This window comes from Mustela nivalis, assembly GCF_964662115.1.
Source record: "Mustela nivalis genome assembly, chromosome: 10".
Taxonomy (NCBI): domain Eukaryota; kingdom Metazoa; phylum Chordata; class Mammalia; order Carnivora; family Mustelidae; genus Mustela; species Mustela nivalis.
The window spans coordinates 83141626-83169586 of record NC_139029.1 but is presented as its reverse complement, the minus strand read 5'-3'; the positions used below and the strand labels follow the sequence as shown (position 1 = coordinate 83169586).

The 27961-nt window shown below is 39.8% G+C and overlaps 1 protein-coding gene across 8 annotated transcripts in view; it reads right to left on the bottom strand.

The window, feature by feature from the left end:
- The window catches only part of CDC14A (cell division cycle 14A), a 179631-nt gene that overhangs the window by 133013 nt on the left and 18657 nt on the right, over positions 1-27961 (bottom strand). For all 8 annotated transcript variants that reach the window (XM_082686498.1, XM_082686495.1, XM_082686497.1 and 5 more), the window contains exons 3-4: positions 18890-18965; positions 4141-4233 (exon numbers count right to left, since the gene is read on the bottom strand). In XM_082686498.1, coding sequence (XP_082542624.1) covers positions 4141-4233; positions 18890-18931 — 135 coding nt within the window. In that variant the 5' untranslated portion in view covers positions 18932-18965. The remainder of the gene's footprint in view (positions 1-4140; positions 4234-18889; positions 18966-27961) is intronic.

The following is a 27961-nucleotide window of genomic DNA, read 5'->3' as shown; positions in this document are numbered from 1 at the left end:
AAGGTAATGATGTGACTTGATGCAGCAGGTACTGCCCTATTTATCCAATTTGGCACCCTTGGACTCTGATCTCTGCTTTGATTTTACATCTTTAAAGATCAGAGTGGACTCAGTCAAGATCACAGCATTCTGGTAATGACGAAGATACCACTTTACACTTCATGTCCGATATGATCATTCTCTGTTTCCCTCTGAAGTTACCTCAAGGGAGTTAACTTCCTTCCTTCTTCCATATTTTGTCATCGCATTGTTCATTCATGGTGTAGACACAGAGCACCTACTATGTGCAGGGCACAGTTCTAAGCTGATGCCCAGTGCTGAAATACTGAAATAGATCCCAACCAGTTGGTAAATAGCTGCGATCTGCAGCATCCCACGCCCCTCCAAACCGGCCACCTCATCTCTTCCCTGGGACTCCCCCCATGCTGGACTTCCCCATGACTCAGCATAACAGGAAGGCTCCATGGTGGCCAGCTTCCAATTCAAGTGGCGAACTGCTGGGCCTAACCCCTTGTTAACTGTTTTATCCCCTCCCAGACACAGCAATGAACAGAACAGACAAGGTTCCTACCCTCTAGTCTCAGAAAGCGATAATAAACAAGCAAATACATAAATGACTCAGATAATTTCATAGAGCAGAGTGCTATAAAGAAAACAAAACAATAAGGGACTAGAGGGTGACAGGGGTGGGGAGGGCAGAGTAACACTTGAAAAGACGTCTCTCTGAGGAAGCGACATGACAAGGAATCAGGAAGGCAAAGGTTTTAGGTAAAAATGCTTCAGACAGAAAGAACAGAAAGGCCTTCTGGTGGGAATAAGCTTGAGATTTTCATGGTTAGAAGGCCAGCGTGATGGGGGCATCCTGAGCAAGGAGAACAAAGGCGTAGGCAGGGCCAGATCAGGGAGGATCTTACTGGCATTGGTAAGGAGGTTGAATTTAATGCCAAGAACAGTGAGCAAGCACTAGACAGATTTGAAACAGGGCCGTGAATGATCTAATTTATATTTTTTAAAGATTCTTCTGACAATTGTGTGGCAACTGTGATTAAACAAAACCAAGAGTGTAAAAAGGAAACAGTGTATGATGCTCTGGTGGTCATCCAGGTGAACAGCAACAGTGACTAGAGCTAGGGGACAACAGAGATGGAAAGCAGTATTCTGACTCAATATATGTTTTAGAGGCACAGCTGTTCAAACTTACTGATGAGTATATGTGGGAAGAGGAAACAGGAGGAATAAAAATAACTACTATTCCTTGTTTCAGCAAGCCACTGATGGTAGTCCAATTACTAAGTAGGCAGGGACTGTGGCAATAAATAGGTTCATAGAAAAAAGGAATAAAAATTCTGTTTTGCCACAATAAGTGTGAGATACCAGGGCACCTGAGTGGCTCAGTGGGTTAAGGCTTCTGCCTTCAGCTCAGGTCATGATCCCAGGACCCTGGGATGGAGCCCCACCTTGGGCTCTCTGCTCAGCAGGGAGCCTGTTTCCCTTCCTCTCTCTGCCTGCCTCTCTGCCTACTTGTGATCTCTCTCTCTCCATCAAATAAATAAAATCTTTAAAAAAATAAACAAGTGTGAGATATCTTTTAAACATATAATGTGGAGATACAAACACGCAGTTGGATATTTGACCTTAATAATAGGAAGATCCCCAGAAGATTTCAGCTTATCCAAATAGCAACATTTAATACATCTGTAACTTCATTGAGATATATGTATAAGGCACATTACTGACTCTCTTCCTACAAAACTTGTGCCAGCCATTACATGCATACACACAACACGAAGACACCAAATTCTCTTTAAGGAAAGAAGATAATTCTTGGTTTTCACTTTTTTAAGCGTTGTGTCAAAAAGCTTTCTGGGGAATGCATTTCCAAAACTGGAAAAGAAAATCAATTAGGAAACGAACGGCACAAGAATAATTACTTTACATGGCTTCTCTAGACTGTAATGAGCATGGATCCCTAGCTCGTGCTGCCCTCAGCACTTCTTCAACCCTGCTGAGACTATCCTTCCTTCATCTGGTTGCACTAACGTGGTGGAAACGTCTGCGGTAGATGTATCGTATCCCAAGCTCAATGCATCTGTTGTAACTGAACTTCCTTTCAAAACTCTAGAGGTACCATTGATGAAATTAAGGATGACCCCAGAAACAGGAAGGCTGGGCATTAAAAAGAAGAGAGGGAGGAGGAGAGGGTAGGGACGAGAGGAAGGAGAGGAGAGAGCAGCGGATGACCTCTTCTTGATGGCAATCCCTTATGACAGAGGACTCCCAGAGAACATTTACACGCATCACAAGACCCCTCAGGAAAGACATGCTTGCTCACGTGGCTGGAATCCAGAGGTTATTACAAGCGCTCCGTATTCTAAACACGGTGCCAATTCTCAGTTTCGTAAGAGTAGTAATTATCAACGCAAAGTGAAAAATAAGTCTGCCTGCTTAATTCAGCTTACCAGCACACTTCACTGAAGCTTCAGGCCAACAGCCAGCTTTTTGTGCACGCTTTTAAAATAAAAGCAATAGTTTGGCTACCACTGCAAATAATCCTCATATCCTCAGAATTGGAAGGAAACCTAGAGGTCATTATAGCCAACCCTATCATTTTACAGATAAGGAAACTAAATCAAGTGAAGAGAGATAAAGTGGCTTAGCCATCATCCCAGAGACGCTTCAGGATGAAAAAATGTTTTTAGTCACGATTCTTGATATTATACCATGCTGCCTACAGAGTGAGAAGGAAAAGTACTGCAAGGGATGGTACCAGGCTTTACTGGAGCTACATCAGGGGCAGAGCTGGACATCTCAGCCCTGGAAACAAGGCCCCAGGCTGTAGTCAGGCTGTCTGCTGGTCACCATTCTCAGCCTGCACCCTAAAATAACTGAGAGTCTTTCCAATGCCACCTCTGGTCTTTTTCCCCCATGGCTTCTGGTTTGATGTGGCAGAATCTGATGGATAGTAGCTGGTACCTCCTTTCGTCAAGATCTTCAGAAGGAGGCCCTTGAAAGGTTCCCACAGCATGTGCTTCTAGGCTTCAGAGAAGCAAAGACCCTCCCCAAGGATGATCGGAAAGGACGCCTCAGTCTCCTGCCTTTAGACCAACATACTCCTAAGTGGGTATCACATATGTCCCTAAAAAGCTAGTACAGGTTCCAGAGGAGTGTTAGCCCTGATGGTTTCTGCCTTCCAAGTTTTGTCCAATCCCAGTATATATAGAAAATTCTAGAAATAATCACACCAAAACTTTCCAGCACATTCACATGGAACTTGGGTTTACATTTTAGCGATTACAGAGAATAAAAATTCCAATCAAAATTATTTTGGGAAAGTCCTATCCAGTTCTTAGGGAAGCGGTAATACATGGAGGCTTTATAAATAGTTTGCCTACTGCAAACACATGTACAGATTAATAAATAGATTGATCAAAATAATACTAATAACCTGTCCCCATGCAATCTATGATTTCCTCTTTGGCAAGAGGCACAGTCAACAGTCTTTAAAAACCTTCCACTATACTGGGGCACTTAAAATGGTTCAGTAATCCAACTCTTGATTTCAGCTCAGGTCATGATCAGGGTTGTGAGACAGCCCAACATGAAACCTGCAAGCCTGTTTAACTTTCTTTCTCTCCCTGTTCCACTGCCCCTCCCACCCCTCTCTCTTGGAGTGGGGGGAAAAAAAAAGACCTTCCACTATAGGGGTGCCCATGTGGCTCTGTCCCTTACATGTCCAACTCTTGATCTCAGCTCAGGTCTTGATATTAGGGTTGAAAGTTCAAGCTCCACGCTGAGCATGAAGCCGACTTAAAAAATAAACAAAATGAAATAAATAAAAATAAAAATCTACTATATATTCTTTTACCTAGAAATATTCTTTCTGGATATTCTTTTTTTAGAAACACCTGTACAACTGCGGGATCCAAGCTACCTACTGCAGTTCTAAAATTCTCTCATTAGCAACTAAGAAATAAAATCTGGGAGTTTAACACCCCATGGATAGTAGTCCCCATCCATTTCCAGCATGCTAATAATTTTCACCATCTCCCAATTCCACTGAGAAAGTGGCCTGGATTTTATGTGACAGTGGTAGCATTCCTTTGGCCTGAATATAGAAAATAATCGTGAAAAAGTACTTACAGCATAAGCACCTATCAAAAATGCCGCATTTGCTCTTTTCCGTTGATCAAAACAGGTGTAGTGCACTATTTTCTTTCTTGATAAACTGTATGACTAAAAAGAGGGAATAAAAAGAGTGTAACTATAGAGACAATGTTAAAATATACAGAAGATAAACATCTCAACTTCCAAGATGTGTCATAATCAGTGAAATGTAACAACTTTCAACTTTTGTTTCTATGCCATTTGTACATGAGGGTGGAAGGTTACTGGCCATAGACTTTTTGCAGCCAAATCCTGATGCAAATTTGACAACAGAACAGATATTTCTCTCCAAGAAGGGAGACATGCAATGGGAAATAATTAAATTACTGGTGTCTTTATTAGTGGGAATATTTTTGAAAACTTAATCTTTTATGTAAAATCTAATCATCTTTTCTCTTTTTTGAATTTTTATTATTGAAGTACAGTTGACATACAATGTTTTATTAGTTTCAGGTGTACAACATACTGATTCTATAATGTTCATCATGATAAGTGTAGTTATCATGTGTCATTATAAAACATTAATACATTATTGATTATATTTCCTATGCTCCACTTTTCATCTTCTTAACTTACTTAGTTTATAAGTTTGCACCTCTTTACCCATTTTTTCTACTTCATCCACCCCACACACCCCCTCCTCCTCTCTGGCAACCACCAGTCCATTATCTGTATTTATAATCTGTTTGTGGGGGGTCTTTGTTGTTACTGTTGTTTGTTTTGTTTTTTAGATTCAACATATAAGTGAAATCATATGATATATGCTTTTCTTGGCCTTATTTTACTTAGCACAATACCCTCTAGGTCCTTCCATGTTGACACAAATGGCAAGTTCTTTTTTTAAGGCTGAGTAATTATTCATCCTTTTTCTTTCCCTAAATACCATACCCACTCCCAGAAAAGTTATCTGAACTTTTCATAATTTAGTTTATTTTTAAATGTGTCAATCATCCTATTTTCCTAAGAGCACTAATAGTAATATTAACAGAGCATCAATACTCATATTTTCTTTCTAGAATGTTCTAGAGAAGTCTGCTTTTACTTATCTGAAAATAAATGGTTAATAGGAAAAGACAATGCATCAAAAGGGTGATATCAGCAAACATCTTAATACAATACATGGATTCAAGCAAACAGTTATTAAGCACCTGCTCTATTATAGCATGCAATATGCTGCATGCTCAAGTACTCAACTAAATCCAAAAATCAGCAGCTTGGCTATGCTATATACATGCTAAACATGAAAAGTAAAAAGCTGTTAAAGTGAAATCAAAATAGTCATCAAACTCAAACATAAAACAATGAGAACCTGATGCAACTCAATGAAATCTGCTCAATTTCCTCATATGTCAAAACAGTTACAGCATTTGGACAAATAGTTTTCAAAATGCAGATACATAGGTACCTTTTAATATTCGTCTGTAAATTCAAACTGACTGTAAAAGCAGCTTTTTATACCTTACACATTGACCACAACCCACAGAGTACCTGCTTTTACAGCCCCTTCAAAAATGTGAGAGAGCTCGACGACCTCCCCTTCTTCATTCACCTTCATTCCACCTGCGAAACTCTTCCAGTTCTGACGTCTATTCTACATGAAGCTGTAATGTTCCAGCTTTAATGAAACCACAGAAGACTCAGCTATATGTATCCCAGCGATGAGCCTGGAAACCCTCACCATTCCTTTAGGCATTTCTTTCCTAATCAAGAATCACTTATTCTGAAAATGGCATTGCTCTTTTAAAGTGAACTTCGAAAAGGAAGGTTTTGCCTCAAAGTGGGTCTCATGACTGAAGTCCTCATTTTCAGACAGGCTTATGAAAATACCCCTATGAAATAAAGCTTTAAAAATACATTTTATTCAATTCAGTTCAGTCAATGCACTTAAGTTATCTAAAGACTTCAAGGTCACTATCAATAGTGCTGAAACATATCTCCTTGCTTCCACAATTTGTTGTTTGTTTTCTTTCTAAGATTTATTTATTTATTTATTTATGAGAGAGAGAGACAGCACACAAGCAGGGGTGGGGGACAGAGTGAAGGAGCAGAGGGAGAGAGAAAGGAAGAGACGCAGACCTACCCCTGAACATGGAGCCCCATATGGGGCTTAGTCTCACAACCCTGAGATCATGACCTGAGCCAAAATCAAGAGTCAGGGGCGCCTGGGTGGCTCAGTGGGTTAAGCCTCTGCCTTCGGCTCAGGTCATGATCTCAGGTCCTGGGATCGAGCCCCGCATCGGGCTCTCTGCTCAGTGGGGAGCCTGCTTCCTCCTCTCTCTCTGCCTGCCTCTCTGCCTACCTGTGATCTCTGTCTGTCAAATAAATAAAATCTTTAAAAAAAAAAAAAATCAAGAGTCAATGTTTAGGGGAACCTGGGTGGCTCTGATGGTGAGCATCTGACTCCTGGTTCTGGCTCAGGTCATGATCTCAGGATTCTAAGACTGAGCCCATGTAGGGCTCCCTGCACAGTGGAAACTGCAGCTGCCTGCGGACTGCTTGAGATCTCTCCCTCCGTCTCCCTCTGTCCCTTCCCCCGCTCATTTGCTCTCTCTCCCTCTCTCTCTCTCAAATAAATAAATAAATCTTTAAAAGGGAAAAAAAAGGGTCGGATGTTTAACCAACTGAGCCACCCAGGCACCCGCTTCCTCTGTTTGAAACCATTGTCCACTGGACATTTCCTTTTGTTATTTTATTATTTGTTGGCTTGCTTTGGCCATTTATTGTTCTCCATCAGTAAGTTAGGCTTGATTTACCGAAAGGAGAGTCAAGGCCGGTAAAACCTAAGCAGATTTTGTGGTGTCTGATCCCAAACCTAAAGACTGCCTTCTACAGGCTGGCCATCCACAAACATGAGGACTCAGCTCTTTTGGCCCCCAGCCTGTCACTAATTACATTTCCTGGTTCCCTGAAACACCTGTGGGGAAGAAAATACCCACAACTGATCTGGAAGTTTGGATTGTCTGTTTTGATGCCCTTTTCCAGGAAGAATTTAGATTTCACAACAGACTATTGCTATTCTTTAATAATGTGAAATTAACTTTATTTTACAAATCCATTCACCAAAAGGGACAAACTCATAAGGCTGTGCTTTTGTCACCAATAGTCTTTTTGGATGATTTCAAACGTTTTGCATTTGCTTGGTTTTTGTTCTTTTACTCTTCTTTTAAAGTGTATGGGATATACCTTAGTATATGTTGCAGAGACCATCCTATAATGAAGCTAGACGGTGAAATTCTAAAGGAAACTTTCTTTTCACTAAAACCTACAAATTTTTTAAAGTAAATATAATACAAATTCAACTTTATAAGCTTTCAGAAAATACATCAGATAATGAATATTCTCACAAAATACACCTTCAAATTTTAACTATTTTAAAATATCTCCTATTGGAAGCTGCCTATAGGATGGAAACAGATTTTTTTTTAACATCCATCACAATACATAATTACAGAATTTTTTTCTTGTGATGAGAACCTTTAAAATTTGCTCTTTTGGCAACTTTCAAATATATAATATGGTATTATTAACTAGGATCATCATGGTGTACATTACAACAACTAACTTTTTAACTACAACTTTCTAACTTTCAGGAAAATTTTTTAAGCTCCTAGCATCTACCATGCATAGATATTTTGGGAATTCTCTTGTTTTTCTCAGTGAAGTCTCATAAGCATTACAGTCAAAAAATGATCCGCCTAGTGAAGGTTGGCCAGTGAGTCCCAGGTCAGAACACAAAGTTTCAGTTCTCACTCAAGGAGTCAAAACTAATTCACAATAAATGATAACAGAGAAAACTCTTATGTCTTACTGGCCTTGTCCTAATTTCCTTCTTGACCATGGCCAGGCCTTCCTCTCATAGGTCACCCTGCCCCAGTCTTACACCAGCAATGTTATCATAACATAGCAAATATTCTGGTCCTGGAATAAAAAATTTCAAGGATGGGGCGTCTGGCTGGCTCAGTCAATAAAGCATACAACTCTTGATTCGGGGTCATGAATCCAAACTCCACACTGGGTGTAGAGATTACTTAAAAATTAAAAAAAAAAAAAAAGTTTTAAAAAATGACCTACTACATATTAAAGTATTCCAGAAGAAACAGTACAATCTATTGGAGACACCAATGACTCAAGTCCCTTTAGAGAAACATCCCTGAAGAAAGAACTTCAAGATCTTTCCTGGAGGAACTTACCATTGGAAGAGAAAGGTACAGACTAGAGACAAGAGGACTCTGATTTATGAATGAGCCCAGTAGATATTTTCTCAGATTCTGCGCTAATACCAAGAAAAAACTTCATGCCTCCAAACTGAACTGCGTCTTCCTTACTTTGGTGCAACTCCTCTGTGGTTCAGTATGCTGACCAGGCCCTTCAAGGAGAGCACTTGCAGGGGCACCTGGGTGGCTCAGTCAATTAAGCATCTGCCTTCCACTCAAGTCATGATCCCAGGGTCTTGAGATCAAGTCCTGAGATTGAGTCCTGCATCAGTTTCCTGCAAGCAGGGGGCCTGCTTCTTCCCCTCCCGCTCCTCCTACTTGTTCTCCTCTCTCTCTCTCTCTCTCCCCTATCTCAAAGAAATAAATAAAACCTTTAAAAAAAGAAAAAAGAAAAGAAAAAAAAAAGGAAAGCACTTGCAAAGTTAGACCACCACCTCTAGCTTCAGTGAGCTACCTGCTCTATTACAGACACTTTTTGCTTTACATGAGAAGTTCAGACATTACAAAAACACTGTACAATAACAAAGTTAGGACCTGATAAAACAAACGAGCGTAGTCTTAAATATAAAGAGGAGAATATCACAGAAGGAATACTAAGACTTCTGGACTATTTGCTTGCTCTGAAGCAAGCCTGCACACGACCAATTACAAATGATAACCTGCAGCCCCCACTCACATATATACAGCCTTCTGAACCCTCTTAACCTAAGTGGATGTAGACAGCTCTCTCTAATAAGGACAGCTAACATTTATTGCTACATTCTATCATTCTCTAAAGCATAGAAACACTACCATAGGGGTCCAATTTGACCAGAACAGTGTGACTCCCAAACCAGAGGTCCTGGGCAGGCTTAAATAATGAGAATTCTGTGTCTCTGCTTTACCAAGAGAACAAAAGCTAAGAGCCAGAGAGGGCCTGGCTTATCACACTAGGCCAACATCTCCTATGTCAGGTCCCAGAGAGTGGGGTTCTCTCAGCGAGTATGGTAGATGGAAGAAATCCACAACTCTCTTGCTGAGCTTGTTTGTGTAAATCCCAATTATAAAGCCAAAACAAGTTTCACGATTCAAAATTTAAATAATTCTCGGGCCAACAGGGCCGCCAACAGGGCTGGCTCAGTCAGAGGAACATGTGATTCTTAATCTCGGGGCTGTGGGTTCAAGCCCCCTGCTGGGTGTAGAAATTACTTAAAAACAGAAATCTTAAGAAAAAAGAAATAAACGTGCATTTAAAAAAAAAAATTGGGGGGACCTGGGTGGCTCAGTGGGTTAAAGCCTCTGCCTTCAGCTCAGGTCATGATCCCAGGGTTCTGGGATCAAGCCCCACATTGGGCTCTCTGCTCAGCAGGGAGTCTGCTTCTCCCTCTCTCTCTGCCTGCCTCTCTGCCTACTTGTGATCTCTATCAAATAAATAAAATCTTAAAAAAAAAAAAAAAAGAATTGGTTGAATTAATCATCAATTATTACTAAAACTTTTCAGAAATAAAAAACAAATATCGGGCACCTGGGTAGCTGAGTCATTAAGCGTCTGCCTTTGGCTCAGATCATGATCCCAGGGTCCTAGGATTGAGGCCCACACTGGACTCCCTGCTCAGCAGGACGCCTGCTTCTCTCTCTCCCATTCTCCCTGCTTGTGTTCCCTCTCTCACTGTCTCTCTCTCCTTCTATCAAATAAATAAATAAAATCTTTAAAAATATATCAATCTAAATTATATTTTATTGTTATACTTCATTTTGTTAACAGGCTGCTTCTAGGGTAACCTAGGGAGCTTATTAAAACACAGATTGCTGGGCCAAGAATGTTATTTCTAACAAGTTCCTTAGTAATGCTGATCTAGGGACAGCACACTGATAATCTGCTATGCTACATGAAATTGTGACTGGTCAACCCCTGGAAATGTTTTACACAACTACTAAAACACTGTCCATTTGGTCGAGTAGCCCCAAAAGACATATTTAAATTATCTTAGGAACTCCAAATAATTCCATATGCCTTTTAAAAACATGTTATTAAAAACACATTTCCCCAGATTCCTCAGAAAACTGTATCACAATTTGTAAATTCTTGCATTCCAGATGATAACAATTTACGAAAAGATCCTTTAATGATTCAATAACTGAGCTGCCTTAAATGGCATTATTCCAGAAGTTCCAAGTTCAAATGCCCTTAAGTTGGTAAACTAGAAAAGCATGCCCTATCCCAAGCAGACTTAGCTCCATCCTCCTACTCCCATGTAGGAATCTGGGCCCATAATCACGTACTTTAATATTTAAGAGAAGCCAAAAATCCAGAATTAAATGGAAATTTTCATAAATTACAGATGTCAACCATGAATTCAAAAATTTTAAACAGCATTCATGCCCAAGAAAACACTACTAAACTGAATGTAGCCCATAGGCAACCAGTTTGCCAGATCTGTGTACCAAGATACTGTGGCTTAAGAAAGTTCTATTGGCTTTATCGGCATGAATTGAGCAGCTGTTAGGTGTCAAAGACGGTGCTGAACAATGGGGTAACAAGGGAGCAGAACCTTAGTCTCTAGCCTCATAAGCTTTCCCAGTCTAATGAATATTTGATGCTAACCAAGGGGGAAATATTGACCAAGGCTTATTACAAACAAAAGAGAACAACTATCTAGGGATGCAGTCATCACAGAGCAAAGACCAATGGAATGATCTTAATTACAGGGACAGCAATTATTTCCTTTAGCAAGGTTAGAAAAAATAGATAAGAGATACAATATAGTATTGAATATCTATTGAATAGTATATCTAGAATATAGTATTGAATATCAATTAAATATACGATCAAACCTCCAGAAATTTCCAGAGCTGGACTGCTTACCTGAGAGTCAGAGTTTTACCACTTGCTATGAAAATCATGACAGGCATGCAATCTAGCATATAAATGTTTAACGGTACTTGTAAACCAAAGTACTCCGACGGCTACAAGAGAATAATAAAAATTAAGATAAGGGTATTGACCCCAGTCAGACGTTTTCTATCTCATAAAAGAACACTGTGTGAAAGGTTGCATTCTGGAGACCTCACTCCTGCAGAAAAACAAGCCACGGCAATTCAAAGAGAGAAAATGCTGACATGCTACAGGAATCACAGAGAGCCCAGGCTATACTCGGATGGCGGTGCCATATACAAATCATGCACTTGTTCAGCGTAGGGCAGGAGACCACAAACTACTCAACCATTCAAAAACGAGAGGTGGCGCCAGGTGGTGTAATTAAGCTCAAAACCAAAATGAGCTCGTGCACATGCGTGCACACACACACACACACACACACACACAAAGAGTTAATGCATAATTTCGAAACACAGATTTTTAAGCAGCCTTTTGGTAAAGTTGTCTGCCATGCTTAGAAGTAAAATCTTCAAGTCATTTGGTTGGGACACCATGTTTAATTAAACCGTGTGAATGAGCCTGATAGAGCTAAGGAAGACATTAGTGCAGCCTGGACAATATGTTCTTTAATTAATAATAATAATTAAAAAAAAAAAAAAACAGAGCCCATGCACTTCCCTAAACAAGCAAGCTTGGCCAGTGATGGTGCTCAGATTAAGTAGATTATAGCTCTGGGGCCGTGGTGACCAACGCATCATTCTCTTACAGGTGACTAGGCTAGCCCAGTAATGGCCGCAGCAATCAGCGTCTCCAAAGCAATCAGTTGTCATCTCATTGCAAAAGCGAGAAAATGAACAGGTCCTCCTGTCAGCAGCCATGACCTCTACATGTTTTACCTCCAACTTTCCCAGGAAAGGGATATTCTTGAAAATTTTCTTTGGCTGTACAAAACAAAATATGGTTTAGGTTTTTATTTTGAGCTAAAACAGAATAGGTTGAGTAGTTTCTTTAAAAAGAAAAAGATGTCTCTGTATGGTCCATTTTATTTCAAACCCAGTATGTTTCATCAGTGAAATGGCACATTTGATCAGAGCAGAAGTGAACACGTCAGAGAAAAGTTGCTCATCAGGATTATTTGACCATGATGATAATCTGGTTGATGAAATTTGGGGATTCTCCATTAATGGGGATCTTCTTGCCTCGAGACTTCTAAATGGGAATCAGGAAGGACTCCGTGTCTTGCTAACTTTACGTACGCTCACTCCCATGTGAATTAACACTGCTTTAGAACACGATACCTCTTTAAACTACATCAACTATCTCCAAAATGCAACTTGCTTTTCTTCCCCCCAAAGCCTATGAACCTGAAACAGAAGATAACCTCATGAAGAAATCTCAACACATTTTTGTAGTTATAATAAGAGGGTGGTCTGATCATTATATCAAAAGAGTTCTTGTGTATAATCACCTGATACCATAGCAGGTGCCTGGTTAGTGGATAGGATTACTGCACTGATTCACTCAGCAACAAGGACAGTCCCTGAGCCCCCACCATCTGCCAGGCACTTTCAATGCTTTAATACAATCGTCCATTTCACCAGCACCCCCCCTCTTTCTTTTACCCTGAAAGGGCTATGTGGGATGTTTTGTACATTTAAAATTACACTTCTATCAATATTCTTTTAAACCTTTTAAAAGCAGTCCTCAAGATTACTATAATTGTCCTGCTGAATCGTAAAAGCAGTATTAAAAAGAAATTACTGTCCTAGAAAATGTCCCCTTTTTTCAGTGATGCTTTTAGGTTTATTTTTTTGTTTTGTTTTGTTTTGTTTCCCACAGACTGAGGTTTTTGTTTTCTCAGAGGGAAAGTGAAATCAATGGTTAAAACTGTATTGACCACTAGGGCACCTCGGTGGTTCGGTCAGCTAAACGTCGGCCTTCGGCTCAGGTCATGATCCCAGGGTGCGGATGGAGCCCCATATCTGGCTCCCTGCTTAGCAGGGAGCCTGCTTCTCCCTCTGCCTGGCACTTCCCCTGCTTGTGCTCTCTCTGTCAAATAAATAAATAAAACCTTTTTAAAAAAAAGAAAAACCCCGGGGCGCCTCAATGGCTCAGTGGGTTAAAGCCTCTGCCTTCAGCTCAGGTCATGATCCCAGGGTCCTAGGATCGAGCCCCACATCGGGCTCTCTGCTCAGCAGGGAGCCTGCTTCCTCCTCTCTCTCTCTGCCGGCCTCTCTGCTTACTTGTGATCTGTCTCTCTGTCAAATAAATAAATAAAATCTTTAAAAAAAAAAAAAAAAGAAAGAAAGAAAAGAAAAAAAGAAAAAACCCGTAGTGACCATTTTAGGAAAAGCTAGTTCAACCATATGTTTATAAAACTTTCCTATTATTGTATCAGTCATTGAAAGATTTTCTTACATGACTAAGTATGAAGAAGGTATTGTTTTTTAAAATATCACTACGTTGCTAGAAACCATCTTCCCTTTTAGAAGCCTGTATATTCTAGCCCTGTGTTGTTACCATTGTCTGTGGCAAGAATCCCTTTAAGAACTGGTTTAAAAGTTATGAGTCTTCTCAGAGGAAAATGTAAATACACACAAAATTTTATATATAATTTCAGGGGTTTATGGATCTCTTAAAATACCAAATTACTAAGTTCTGGTCTAGCCTCTCAATCACTGATGGCATTTTACAATAAACAACAAATACAGTTTTACCAATTTTTCTCACTTCAATAAATCTTCCTTCTTTGGACTGCTTTCCTCATCACAGAAACTACTGACCAGAAATTGCGAACTACAACCTATCACTGCACAACACTTAGTGCTGATACTTTTTTAAATACAGTTTAAAATTTTTTTAAATAGGTTTTTTTGTTGATGGTAGTAATTTCTGCTTTTGGTTTTTGTTTTGTGGTTTTTGGTTTTGGCGGGGTTTTTTTTTTTTTTTTGAGATTTTATTTATTTATTCAAGAGAGAGAACAAGAGACAGAGCACAAGCTGAGGGGGAGGGGCAGAGGAAGAGGGAGAAGCAGCCTCCTTCCTGAGCAGGGAGGCTGAGCAGGGAGGGAGCCCAACATGGGGCTCCCTCCCAGGATCATGACCTGAGCCTAAAGCAGACCCTTAACCAACTGAGTCACCCAAGCACCCCTACTTTTGGTTTTTTAATCTAAGTAGATGTTTGATGGATAATGTTCCATTCTAATCAACATAATTAAAATGAAAGTCACTGGGAATAGAATGCATATTGACGCACATGAAAAATAGCAATAAATCACTACCTCAAATCATCAACCTGAAAAAATTACCTTTTGAAAATATAAAAATTAAAAATTTAGAATGCACTGCAAAATATTACCTATCTACATAAGGTATCAAATAAAGGAGAAAAAAAAACCATAAAAAGCTTTATTGGAAGAAATAAAAATTACCGAAGTAGAAAACAAGACATGCCTAAAAGAGCTAGGAAACCACACCACAGAATTATTCTAAGTTGTAATCAGTTAAAATAGTGCCAAATTATTCAGAGAAGTAGAGTCTGATGACCAAGTAAACACTGTCATATCTGGTGTTTAAAATGTCACCAATCAGGGTGCCTGGGTGGCTCAGTCAGTTAAGCATGTGACTTCGGCTCAAATCATGGTCTTGGGATCCTGGGATGGAGCCCTACACCTGGCTCCCTGCTAAGGAGGGAGTCTGCTTCTCCCTCTGCCCCTCCCCCAGACTCGTGTGCACGCTCTCTCTCAAATAAATAAAACCTTAAAAAAAAAAAAAAGGTCACCAGAGCGGTTTCAGCAGGGTAAGTAAAGCAAAAGTGAGGCAGAAAAGGATTAAGAAATCAGTGCATAGGGGCACCGGGGTGGCTCAGTGGGTTAAAGCCTCTGCCTTCGGCTCTGGTCATGATCCCAAGGTCCTGCGATAGAGCCCCACATCGGGCTGTCTGCTCAGCAGGGAGCCTGCTTCCTCCTCTCTCTGCCTGCCTCTCAGCCTACTTGTGATCTCTGTCAAATAAACAAATAAAATCTTTTTAAAAAAATAATTTAAAAAAAAAGAAAAAAGAAATCAGTGCATAGTGAGGATGTCAACAGTATTCTGAAACCTCCAAAGGCAAGAGGCTAAAAGAGGACCTGTCAAGTCGAGTGGGATCATGAAGTTCATGCTAAGATCAACAGAAGTTTCAGTGTGTCTGGGGACCCTATGCCAGGCATTGGGGACACAGAATTATATGTCATATCCGCACCTCCTAGGAGCATCTAGTCTAGTGAGAGAGAGCAATGCCAACAGGTAATTATCATTCTTCAGTAATAGAGATCTGCACAGAGAATTCTGGGAAAACGGGAGGCACCTCCCACCTTCTCCCATAGGATGAGGAGATCCTAGAAGGCGTAAAAAACAAGGAGTGACCAAACCAGAGAAAAGGTATTCAAGTCAGACTGGACGTCACAAGGCATCATATGTGGAGCAACCACTGTGGCTCAGGGTAAAGTGCGTGGCTGGTTGTCAAGGGAGTACTGTGATCTCCGGGAAATCAGTGAGTTAGCGCATGAAATCATCCACTGGGGAAGACAGCAAGGGTGGCAGCTGTCAAGGCAAGCAAGACGAAAGACATGGAAGGAATGTGCCCAAGACGGGTGAACATGGGCTGCAGACGAGAAACACCAACAGGGAGCCTGAGGGCCTGGAGACTACATGAAGGTGAGGCAGACAGAATGCAGGAGGTACGGAAGGAGAAGGGTCCACTCAAAGCAGCCAAGTCTGGAGTCTGGGTTCCTGGAAGAAAAGCAGCTGGAGTGGCAGTCACAGTCCCCAGAACAAACAAGGCAGAGGAGTCTCGAGACCCCTGTGGGATAAGGTGAAGTCAGCTGGGGCAGTGTTGTGAGCACACCTGGAAAGATTATAAACCACAGCGGCTCCGCTAGCAAAGAAGGTGGAGAGGAGCAGGAGTAAGTCAAGAGCCTTGAAATCGAGCCCCTACTTGACTTTGCAGCCTTGAGCTGCTTCTCCCGGGCCTCCCCTTCTGCACTGATATAATTAGCTGGCTGGACTAAATGGTCATTTCAACTCCTAAAATTATTTCAGATAGCTTTTGAATGTGGAAATAATAATAGGGGGCTGAGAAGGCATTCATAAGCTGGGTTGAAAAACTCTTACTATTATTTCTTACCCAAGGTCATAAATGTTCCATTAGTAACTTTCTTCAGCATAAGACATTACAATTTGCAAAGACCTTTTATATATTTTCTAATATAATCCTAACCACCCCTCTGTGGGAGCTCGATAATCCTGGAGTTATAGCTAAAGAAACTGAGATTCCATAAGACTGAAGCAACTGTAGCTTTGGATTGGTAAAGTCAGTCTTTTTCTCCTAATATAGAGATTCTACTTGGATGCTTCGAAACAACCCATGACTTACTAACTTTTGGGTTTTGAACATTCATTCCTTCGGCAAATAACAGGGTGCCCACTAGCTGTATCAAAGCTAAATGTCCTTCTAGGAATCCATCAGATTACCTGATTGCTGAAATGAACCAAGGGATTGCTAAACTCTATTAAGCTTTCATATAATGTTGAAAGAAAGCTTTGTAAATGAAAACAAATTGAAACAGATCCATGTATACACTTACCTCTAGGGTTTGGTACTGAATATGATAGAAAAATAGCCTTACTCAAGCCAACTTCTCTTACGTAACACCAAGTCAGAGCAAAAATTTATTTTCAAAATGATTCTCTTCTCTTCAATCTTCTAAATAATAGGTCGCAAATTGTTAATACCCAGTTCATACCAACTACATACTAAGAGGGCTAATCAAGAAAGCAAAAAAAATTCCTAGGTCCTCAAAAGGAAGAAATAAGCTTTAATTATTTATGAACTACCCTTTCCTTGTTAATTCATCTACTAAAACTTCACTTTATGTTTTTATATTAAATCCTTCTTAGGATATTATTTGCTTCCTTGGTGATTACAAAAGTTTCACCTTTAATTTCTAAACTATAGGCAGTAGCTTCTTTTCTGAAGAATGTAGATCAGTTAAAGGAATTTACATACATCTTTTCAAATCAGATAATCTTTATAAATTAATTCTTTAAACACTTGATTCCAACAGATCTTATGTTATAAAATGATTGACTAAAAAAAAAATATCTTTGGTATTCATTCATGACCATTTAGCATTTTCAGATCAATGGCAAAAATCTGTGAATGCACAATATATTTTACAGAACATTCTCTACTACAGCTGTCTTATACCTAAATTCAATAAAAATCAATCAAATCAAAAGACAATCACCAAGCAGCTAATATATACAAGGCACTATACTGTGTCACATCAGTTACATTTTAACCAGCAAAAAGAATAAATGACCTGAGCATTGTAATTTACCAGTCATCTTTAACAGCATGCTAGGTGGTATTTGACCTTCCAAACCAAAACATTACATTTAAGATCCTCATTTAGAAAACTGGAAGAAAAAAAGAAATGTTCCTTTCTATGTGATGAAATAACTTTACCAAAACCAGGAGTATACATATTGCTTTTCCTCATATATGTTTGGAGTTTAAGAGGAAAAAAAAAAAAACAGGTAAAATCAAAAATAAAGATGAATACCACATGTATAACCCAAATTCTGTCATAACAGGTAAAGTCCCTATTGTATCACTACTAGTTCATCAATCTCAGCTGTTAATTCTACAAAGATGACCTTCAAGAAATATGTCAAAATTTCAATATTGATAGCAGCAATGTCTACGATAGCCAAACTATGGAAAGAACCTAGATGTCCATCAACAGATGAATGGATAAAGAAGATTTGGTATATATACACAATGGAATACTACACAGCCATCAAAAGAAATGAAATCTTGCCATTTGCGACGACGTGGATGGAACTAGAGGGTATCATGCTTAGCGAAATAAGTCAATTGGAGAAAGACAATTATCATATGATCTCCCTGATATGAGGAAGTGGAGATGCAACACAGGTGGTTAAGGGGGTAGGAGAAGAATGAATGAAACAAGATGGAATTGGGAGGGAGACAAACCATAAGTGACTCTTAATCTCATAAAACAAACTGAGGGTTGCTGGGGGGAGGGGGGTTGGGAGAAGAAGGGTGGGGTTATGGACATTGGGGAGGGTATGTGCTATGGTGAGTGCTGTGAGGTGTGTAAACCTGGCGATTCACAGACCTCTTCCCCTGGGGATAAAAATACATTATATGTTTATAAAAAATTTTTAAAAATAAATAAAAATAAAAGGTAAAAAGAAAAATTTTTTCAATATTGATCAGACAGGAAAGGCTCCAGAGCTTCTGCCATGCAGGGATGAGTCCTTTTATCACCTGGTTTCAGAAAAATCATCCTAGGAAGGAATTTGATAGACTCATTAAACAACAACCTGAAAGGATTTGTGCTTTCTTTCTTAGATCACTATTCCAATGACTTCATTCCAGCTCACATTTCAATTCATCCTGAAAAATGAAAGAGGTTAACGTGTCCTTTACGGAATACTCAGATGGATCAGTTTCAACTTCTGGGTGAACTCCTTATAAAAATATCCAGAGATCAAGATTACCTAACTAAATGGTGTATGCACAGCAATCCCAGTGGTCAAAGTCCCAATGTTTAATACCAAAACATAAACATCACCGTAATACTCACTTTCAGTTTCTTGTTTAGTTTACAGCAGTATCTGTACACCATTGCCAAGTTCAGAGGTCCAAAATCTGCATAAAAACTGAGATTTAAAATAAAAAAGTAGTATTTAGTAGAAATATAATTTTCAGTAACATCAATACTCATTTTCATTTTCATTAAAATTGCAAATTTCAGCTATCATCAAGAATAAGGTTCAATATATAACTGATTCGCAGAGCCCAAATAACTCGTGGTTTCACCCTACAGAGGATCACAAATCACTATAATCAGTCTCCAGTCTCTTAACAGGGAACTGTTTGGACAATTCTGAGTTCTACCTCCTCCTATTTCCCTGCCAGGACACTCAGGACAAGGACTGAAAAACAGGCAACAAAAGAAGCAACAAGAACATAACACATATGTTCACTTCCTCCTTGTACTTATCACCTACTCAGTCACTAACTATTCTCCTCAAACACTGCTCTCAGTTCTCAAGGATCTTCAATCTAGCGGTCTTCTTTCAGTTTCCTTCTCCTTGAACTTTGCATCATGTGACACACAGACCCTTCTCCCTCTCCCCACCTGGGACATCTACAGGCTATAGTCAGCAGTCCATGGTTCTCTCGTACCTACTATCATGAATTTCACAGATAACCCTATGGAAGAGAGATCGATTGCTTCCACACTTGAGACCCAGCATCAGCCTTTTCATCTTCAACTACCTCCGAACCTCACATTTACAGGTCCTTCCATCACCTCAAACTCAAGAACAGCTAAAACTCAACCCACCCTTCCTTCAAATCAGCCCACCAGACTCAAAACATTTGCTTCTAACAGTTACTCAGGCAGGAAAAACTTGCAGTCACAAAAGGGCAACAAATAAATATCAATTTAATTCTCATATACCAGAAAAGCCACTACTTTTAAGTCATCCCTTGCTTGTCCATTTCCTATGTTAGCAACGAAAGGGCAGAGTCTCTTCATCTCACATCCTTAATGTTTAAATTCTGCCTCTCCCCTGCCCAACCACTCTGTATTACACTCTGAAGATTTATCTTCATAATATCTCACTTCTCGTATTTCTTCCCACCGGTCAAAAATGTTTAATGGCTCCTTGCTCTCTTCGGAATAATTCCTTGGCCCAACAATCAAAGCCCTACACCTCATGCCCCTAGCTTCCAGGATGACCTTATCTCCTAAAGGACCCCATATAGGATCTATATTCCAACACCCATGTCCATCCCTTATTCCCAAATACTCCATGGCATATTCTTTTTTTTTTTTAATGTAAAAGATTTTATTTATTTATTTGACAGACAGAGATCACAAGTAAGCAGAGAGGCAGGCAGAGAGAGAGGAAGAAGTAGGCTCCCCGCTGAGCAGAAAGCCCGATGCGGGGCTCGATCCCAGGACCCCAGGATCATGACCTGAGCAGAAGGCAGAGGCTATAACCCACTGAGCCACCCAGGTGCCCTTCCATAGCGTATTCTTAATCCAAGCCTCAACTCACACTGGTCTCCTTGGCTGGCATGCCCTCCTTTTCCTCTTTCTGCTCCTCTCTAACTTCCTCAAAATCCAGTTCAAATCCTACCTTTCCGGTCACCCTTAGAAAAAACTACCCTTCTCTCAAAGTTCCCAAAACTTACCATCTGAGACACTATTACATAATGTTCAATTAGCTTTTTTTTTTTTTTTTAAGTGTAGATCCTACCTGCCCAACTACAGAGTAAGCCTCTCTCTCTAGGGCTGTATCTTATCCATAAAGGTTGAGAAGAATATCTTGCTCATAATAAAGACCTTCAATAAATGAGCCCTCATTAGACTATTTTGCTCACTAATGCTCAGGTTCAATTTCACTAGACCATAAATTTACTAAATATCAACAAGTTTCCCAAAAAATCCACCCCCCAAAGACTTTCATTTTGAGGGAGTCATTTACATTTTTTCTGCTACTTAAATTAGAGTGCCATAGATATGTCACTACACTACATCAAATCTGCCAGGAGCCACTTGTCTTACATAGCAATACTAAACTTGTATTTTTATTTTTTAAGATTTTATTTATTTTGGGGCACCTGGGTGGCTCAGTGGGTTAAAGCCTCTGCCTTCGGCTCAGGTCATGGTCCCAGGGTCCTGGGATCGAGCCCCGCATCGGGCTCTCTGCTCAGCGGGGAGCCTGCTTCCTCCTCTCTCTCTGCCTGCCTCTCTCTGCCTTGCTTGTGATCTCTGTCTGTCAAATAAATAAATAAAATCTTTAAAAAAAAGAAAAGATTTTATTTATTTTATTTTGAGAGAGTGGGTGAGAAAGCATGAGCAGGGGGGAAGGGCAGAGGAAAGAGAGAGAGAGAGAGAGAAGCAGACTCCCTGTTGAGCAAGAAGCCTGAGGAATCTGGGCTTGATCCCAGGACCTTGAGATCATGACCTGAGCCAAGGCAGACACTTGGGATCATGACCTGACACAAGGCAGGCACAACTGACTGAGCCACCGAGATGCCCCTAAACTTGTATATTTTATCTACATTAATCAAGTTGGTAATATTTTGGAACTTATATTCTAGGTAACACCAAAATTAGCTGTCCCTATATACAAGCTTCATGAGAATTAAAAACACGGAGTTGCCAAAAAAGGAAACTTGCAATAATCTGATGTAAAAAGTTATTGATATATTTCTAAAGTTCCCAGTGTACTGCTGTAAGTATAAAGGAAATACCTATGAATCAAAAAGGAACTGTGTTTTATTATATCTAATTACTGACCCATCTTGGATGGTCAACAAAAATCCACTCAAATGAATCAAAATGAAAAAATAATCTAAAAATAAGCACCTCCCAGCATGATGAAAACAGCCCTGTTTCTATTACAAAGATTTCTTTGTCCTTGAGTTATTGGAAGCAACACTCTTGTCTAATATATCTTGTTTTTTCCTACTCAAACATGAATGCTTAAAGATAAGGTGAATCTAGAATTTTTAGTTATGGTTCTATCAGCTTTTCAGATTCACTTTGAATAAATTTCAGGAAAGCACAAAAAATTTGAAGCATCTAATTCCAGTTTCGTACTAACCATTAGAAGCCAACTTCATTTTCAACTACAGTTTCAAACTGTATAGTTTCTAACTGCAGAGCCCACTTAGCCACCTCTACTTTTGGAAGCAACATGGTTAACAAACACACCTGTTTTTCACCAAACATCAGATAACTAAACTAGTATACTCCAATAAGACAGGAAAAAGAACATCAAATACAAACCATGTCCTTAAGTTGATCTGTACTCTCCAACATGGTAGCCAATAGCCACCTGTGGCTATTTAAATTTAAATTAATTAAAGTTATATACCCTATTTCTATCACAGCATTATTTACAACAGCTAAGATATGGGACCAACCCAAGTGTACACACACAGATGAATGAATAAAGAAGAAGTGGTGTGTATGTACACACACACACACACACACACACCGGAATATTACTCAGCCATAAGAAAGGATGAGATCACGCCATATGTGACAACATGGATGGACCTAGAGGGTATAATGATAAGTGGAGTAAGTCAGATTGAGAAAGACAAATACCATATGACTGTACTCATGTGTGGAATCTAAAACAACAAATGAATAAACAAACACAAAGCAGAACCAGAGAGCAAACAAAATGGGTGAAGAGGGGTGGGAGATACAGGCTTCCAGTTATGGAATGAAGAAGTCATGGGGATATAAGCTACAACACAGGGAATATAGTCAACAGTACTGTAAAAGTGCTGTATGGTGACTGACAGTAGCAAATTTGTGGTGACTGTAGTATAATGTATAGAGATATTGAATCACTATGTCGTACACCTAAAACTAATGGAATGTCAACTATAGTCAAATAAAAAAATTTTAATTAACTAATATTAAAGTTAAATAAATTAAAAATTCAGTTCTCCCATCATATTAAGCCGCCCATTTCAAGCATTCAAAAGCTACATGTAGCAATGGCTACTGATTTGGAAAATGAAAATAACAACAATGTTCTGCAATGACAGAAAACACCAATCAAGATGAAAAGATAAGAGGAGAACAAAAATAAGTATAAAACACTGGAGAAATTGCCAAGTAACCTGAGTGAGGTAAGGATAAAATCTTTGAAGAAATGGAGGTCCTTCCCCTTCAGAGGCTCACATAGCTCCCAACAGTAAAATTAGGCTCTGGGAATTCCTCTCCCCTTTTGTTCAAGGAGGTCATATTTCCAAAAAGACAATTAGAGACCCAGAGCAGGGGAGGAGAGAAATAGAAGGGATCCTGACCCCACTCTCCTCTACTGTCCCTCAAAGAAACAAGCTGCGGGAAGAGCATGAGACAGCTACACAGAAGAAGCTATACTGCATCTTGACCACGACACCAGGTAAAGGGTAGATGAAAAGCAACCTGAACCCAGAGTTTCCCACATCACAAGATCTTAAAGCTAAGTGGGCCAGCTTTCATATTTCACAAAAAGGGGAGTGAGCCTCAAGTCATACTAAGAAATGCAGTCAAAACCTTTGTACAGCCAAAAGCAATTTAAAAACAGGTCAGAATTGTTGAGGCGCCTGGGTGGCTCAGTGGGTTAGGGCCTCTGCCTTCGGCTCGGGTCATGATCCCAGGGTCCTGGGATGGAGCCCCCCATCAGGCATTTTGCTTGGCAGGGAGCCTCCTTCCTCCCCTCTCTCTTTGCGTGCCTCTTGGCATAACTGTGATCTCTGTCTGTCAAATAAATAAATAAAACCTTAGGGAAAAAAAATCAGAATTGTTGCAGGCAAATACAAAGCTAACAAACTCTATCTTAAGGCCATTTTATATATTCCTTCCTCACAAGTGTTGGCATTTCTAAGAATATATATGTATTTATAATAATATAGTTTTGTGTTTTTATATTGTTTTCTGACTGGCTAAATACATTTTGAAAATGTCAAGATCATTGCGGGGAAAATGGTCATGGCTGCTCACACTTTGATACAATAAAGCACCATGAATAAAGAACACACCTTCCAAAAATAAGCTTCTTTTTTTTCTTTACTTCTTTATTTAAATTCCAGTTTGTTAACAGAGAGTATTAGGTTTGAGGTGTACAATATAGTGACTCAACATTTCCATACAATACCTGTGGCTCATCACAAGTGCTCTCCTTAATCCCTATCACCTATTTCACCCATCCTCCTGCCCATCTCCTCTCTGGTAACCAGCAGTTTGTTCTCTATGGTTCCATAGTATGTTCTCTATAGTTAAGGGTCTGTTTTCTTGGATTCTCTCTCTCTCTCTCTCTCTCTCTCTTTTTCTCTTTGCTCACTTGCTTTGTTTCTTAAATTCCACATATGAATGAAATCATATGGTATTTGTCTTTCTCTGACTTATTTGGCTACAGTCTCTAGCTCTACCCATGTCATTGCAAGTGGCAAGTTTCCATTCTTTTTCATGGCTGAGTAATATTCCTGTGTTTGTGTGTGTGTGTGTGTGTGTGGGTGTGGGTGTGCGTACACACACATACCACATCTTCTTTATCCATTCATCAACAGACACTTGGCTATTTCCATATCTTGGCTATTGTAGGTAATGTTGCTATAAGCACTGGGGTGCACATATCCCTATGAATTAGTATTTTGTATTTTTTGAGTAAATACCTAGCAACAACATGCTTCTTTATAAGAATCCTCCTCACCCGAGGTGGGGGAAAATGGAAACACATTTACTAGAGAGAAATATAAAAATACAAAAACCAACTGATATCAATTGAAATAAATCAAATGTGTTAGAGAGTGTAAAATATGTACTTGGGCAACTTGTAAGCAAAGCAGGAGAATGAAGGAGTTGGGCTCAGGGTAGAAGAGAAGAAATGGAAGTTATCAACCCGGGGAAAGTGAATGAGGAGGAAAAATGAGCCCTGTAGAGATCTAAGAAAGAAAAATCTAAGGACAGAGGGGACTCCTAAGCCTGAAGTCAATGACACTAAATAGTCTTCTCCATTCTGGCAATTCCCAGGAAGAGCCCTCCAGAGCCACAGTCAAGCAATGGCTACCACTTTTTCTTGGACAGGGGAGGGAGGGGTAATCTGGTCTCATTTGGGCTCATTTGGGCAGGGAAAACCGCGGATATATTATTTGATTATTTCAGATACCTTCAGCTTCCCCTCCAAAGCAATGAAGGAACAAACCAACAAATTAATCTCTTATCTATTTGTAAATTTTCCCTTGTAGGTTGGCAAATTATGGGTCAAGAACCAGAATGAAACTCATGAATTATTCAGTAAAAATCAGTCAATCTGTCTTTTATTTGGCAAGTATAAATAGCTAAAATCAAATTCTTTCCTGTTTCAAAAGGAAAGAAGTTCAAAGAATTGTGGAGTCTTGCAAGTAGGGAAGGGAGAATCATCTCCTTCTGGGAAGAAAAAAAAAAATGGGAGCCCAAGATCAGAGCAATCGTTTACCAGGGTCATCCACTGCCCACAGGGTCACCCAATACCCACAGGGTCACCTAACATCCATAGTGCTGGTCCTACAGATGCGAAGTAAAATATAAATTGGGCCTAGAAGACCTTTGGTTATACCCAAAATGTCTAACTCTTCTCATAGACTTATGAAGTGTATGACATATCATTATTTTGTGTTTGGTTTTACAAACAAACTCTAATTTAAGTGGGTCCATTCTCAGAAAAACTGTTCCTTAAAGCACTATCGTATCTTATTCTATGTATCAAAAGATTCATCTAAAAATTTTCAACTCCTCAGCAAAAAGATAAACCATGATCCAAGCAGCACTCATTCATTCCACAAAGTTTATGACCACCTACTCTGGGTCAGGCACTGTAAATTAGTATATTCATCAGAGTGCTGACAATGCAAAAAAAAATTTTTAATTTTATTTATTTGGGAGAGGGGCAAGAGGGGAGGGAGAGGGAGAGATCATCTTGAGCAGACACTCCACACTGAATGTGGAGCCGGACATGGGGCTCAATCTCACAACCCTAAGCATGATCTGAGCCAAAACCAAGAATCAGATGCTCATCCAGGTGCCCCCAGGTGCCCCCACAAGAAAACTGTTTAACTTCTTTATAAATAGGATGGAAAAATTCCATAAGATTATTGTAAGGCATACCAACTCTTCAATTTTTTACCATCACTGCTGACAGTTTTTGTCTATTCATTCACTCACTCACTCAAATATTTACTGAAAGCCTGCAGACTATTCCCTACTTAAAAGGAGCTCACCAACTAATGAAAAGACAAATAAACATTATCACAGTGTGATAAATGCTGAGTAGCATAAGTACAGTGAGATTATATGAGATTATATACAGTAAGTACCTCCAAAGTACAGTGAGATTTTATATATGTGTGAATATGTCTAAAATTTTGGTGACAGTAATCAGTGCAACCCGTGGGCTCTACGCACCACCTATTATTTCCTCTATAACTGGAATATTATCCACACCCCTCCAGTGGGATGATGAAGTTCTTAATATGGCTGAAACTCATAATAATCAAATTTCAAAAAGGCTTCAACTGTTCAGCAAACACTAATCTAAGATCAAAGTACACTGCGAAGCCCTTATAACTCAAGGCTTACATTCAAGCCCTTATGGCATAACAAACCACACACTGACATTGACTTCCAGGGAAGAGAGATGGCACATCAGAGAAACTCCCTAGCTCCATGTCAGTCATATAGAGTCTGACAGAAAAGTAAAGACCACTGGGAAGCAAGGGGTTCAAATCCCAACTTGATCACTCAGTGTCTCTGGGCTGGTGCCTTATGGGATTCCACATCCTCATCTCAGATGAAGCTGCTGAATTAAGGCTTCTAAAGTTCTTTCCAAATGTTTTAATCATATCATATCATATCATATCATATCATATCATATCATATCATATACCAGCCTTCTAGCTATTATATACATTATAGGCTATTAGATATAATATATACTCTGTGTGTGTGTGTGTGTGTGTGTATGCATATATACTAGAGTCGAAAGAATCTAAGATTCTAGGGCATCTGGGTGGCTCAGTTGGTTAAGCATCTGCCTTCTGCTCAGGTCATAATCCCAGAGTCCTAGGATCAAGTCCCCTGTCAGGCTGCTATCAGGGAGTCTGCTTTTCCCTCTCCTTTCCCTCTCCCTCTGTCCCTCCCTTCCCCTCTGCTCATGTTCTTTCTCACTTGCATTCTCTCTCCAAAAATAAATAAATAAAATCTTTAAAAAAGAAAAAAGAGTCTATGACTCTATAGTTACACATATTGGTCAAACCCATTCAACAGTTCACATGTTTCCCAAGGGCTACAGGCCCTAATGGATGCATTCCACCCTCCCTGTATGTTGAGTCTGGGTACATTTCCTTCAGAATATCTTCTCAAAGAAGGGGAAGAACCGGGGCGCCTGGGTGGCTCAGTGGGTTAAGCTGCTGCCTTCGGCTCAGGTCATGATCTCAGGGTCCTGGGATTGAGTCCCGCATCGGGCTCTCTGCTCAGCAGGGAGCCTGCTTCCTCCTCTTTCTCTCTGCCTGCCTCTCTGCCTACTTGTAATCTCTCTCTGTCAAATAAATAAATAAAATCTTTAAAAAAAAAAAAAAAAAAGAAGGGGAAGAACCTCAGTTTCCTCCCTGAAATTCACTGGCCTTTCAGCACAGCTGGGGAACAAACCCACAGACCACAAAGTGGCTTCATAAGGTAGCAAGTTTGATCTCATTACCATTTATTTGCCTGCATAAAGTTTGACATTTGTTGAGATCGTAAAAGAAGGGGAGAATGCCAGTATCCACTCTGACTCCTGGTCTTTGGTACATTATTCTGGGTTTTTAGGAAAGTCCACAACACCGGAAATATGATAAAGTTTTCTCTGCTTAGTACCTTCCCTCCCTGGGGCAAGGAACAAGGCCTTGCTGCTGCTGTAAAATAGGTTAGTGTTGCCACTTTGCCCTAAAGCCAAACAACAGACTAGATGGTATCAAGGAAGCTTCCAGCATCAGAGTCTCTCGTTCTGTGACTTCCCTCTTTGGAGCAAGTCAATTAATGAAAACCCCCCTCTGAGGCTCACAGTAATAAAAACAATAGGAGATTTCTTCAGGAATGCACTGGCAAAATTAAAATTCA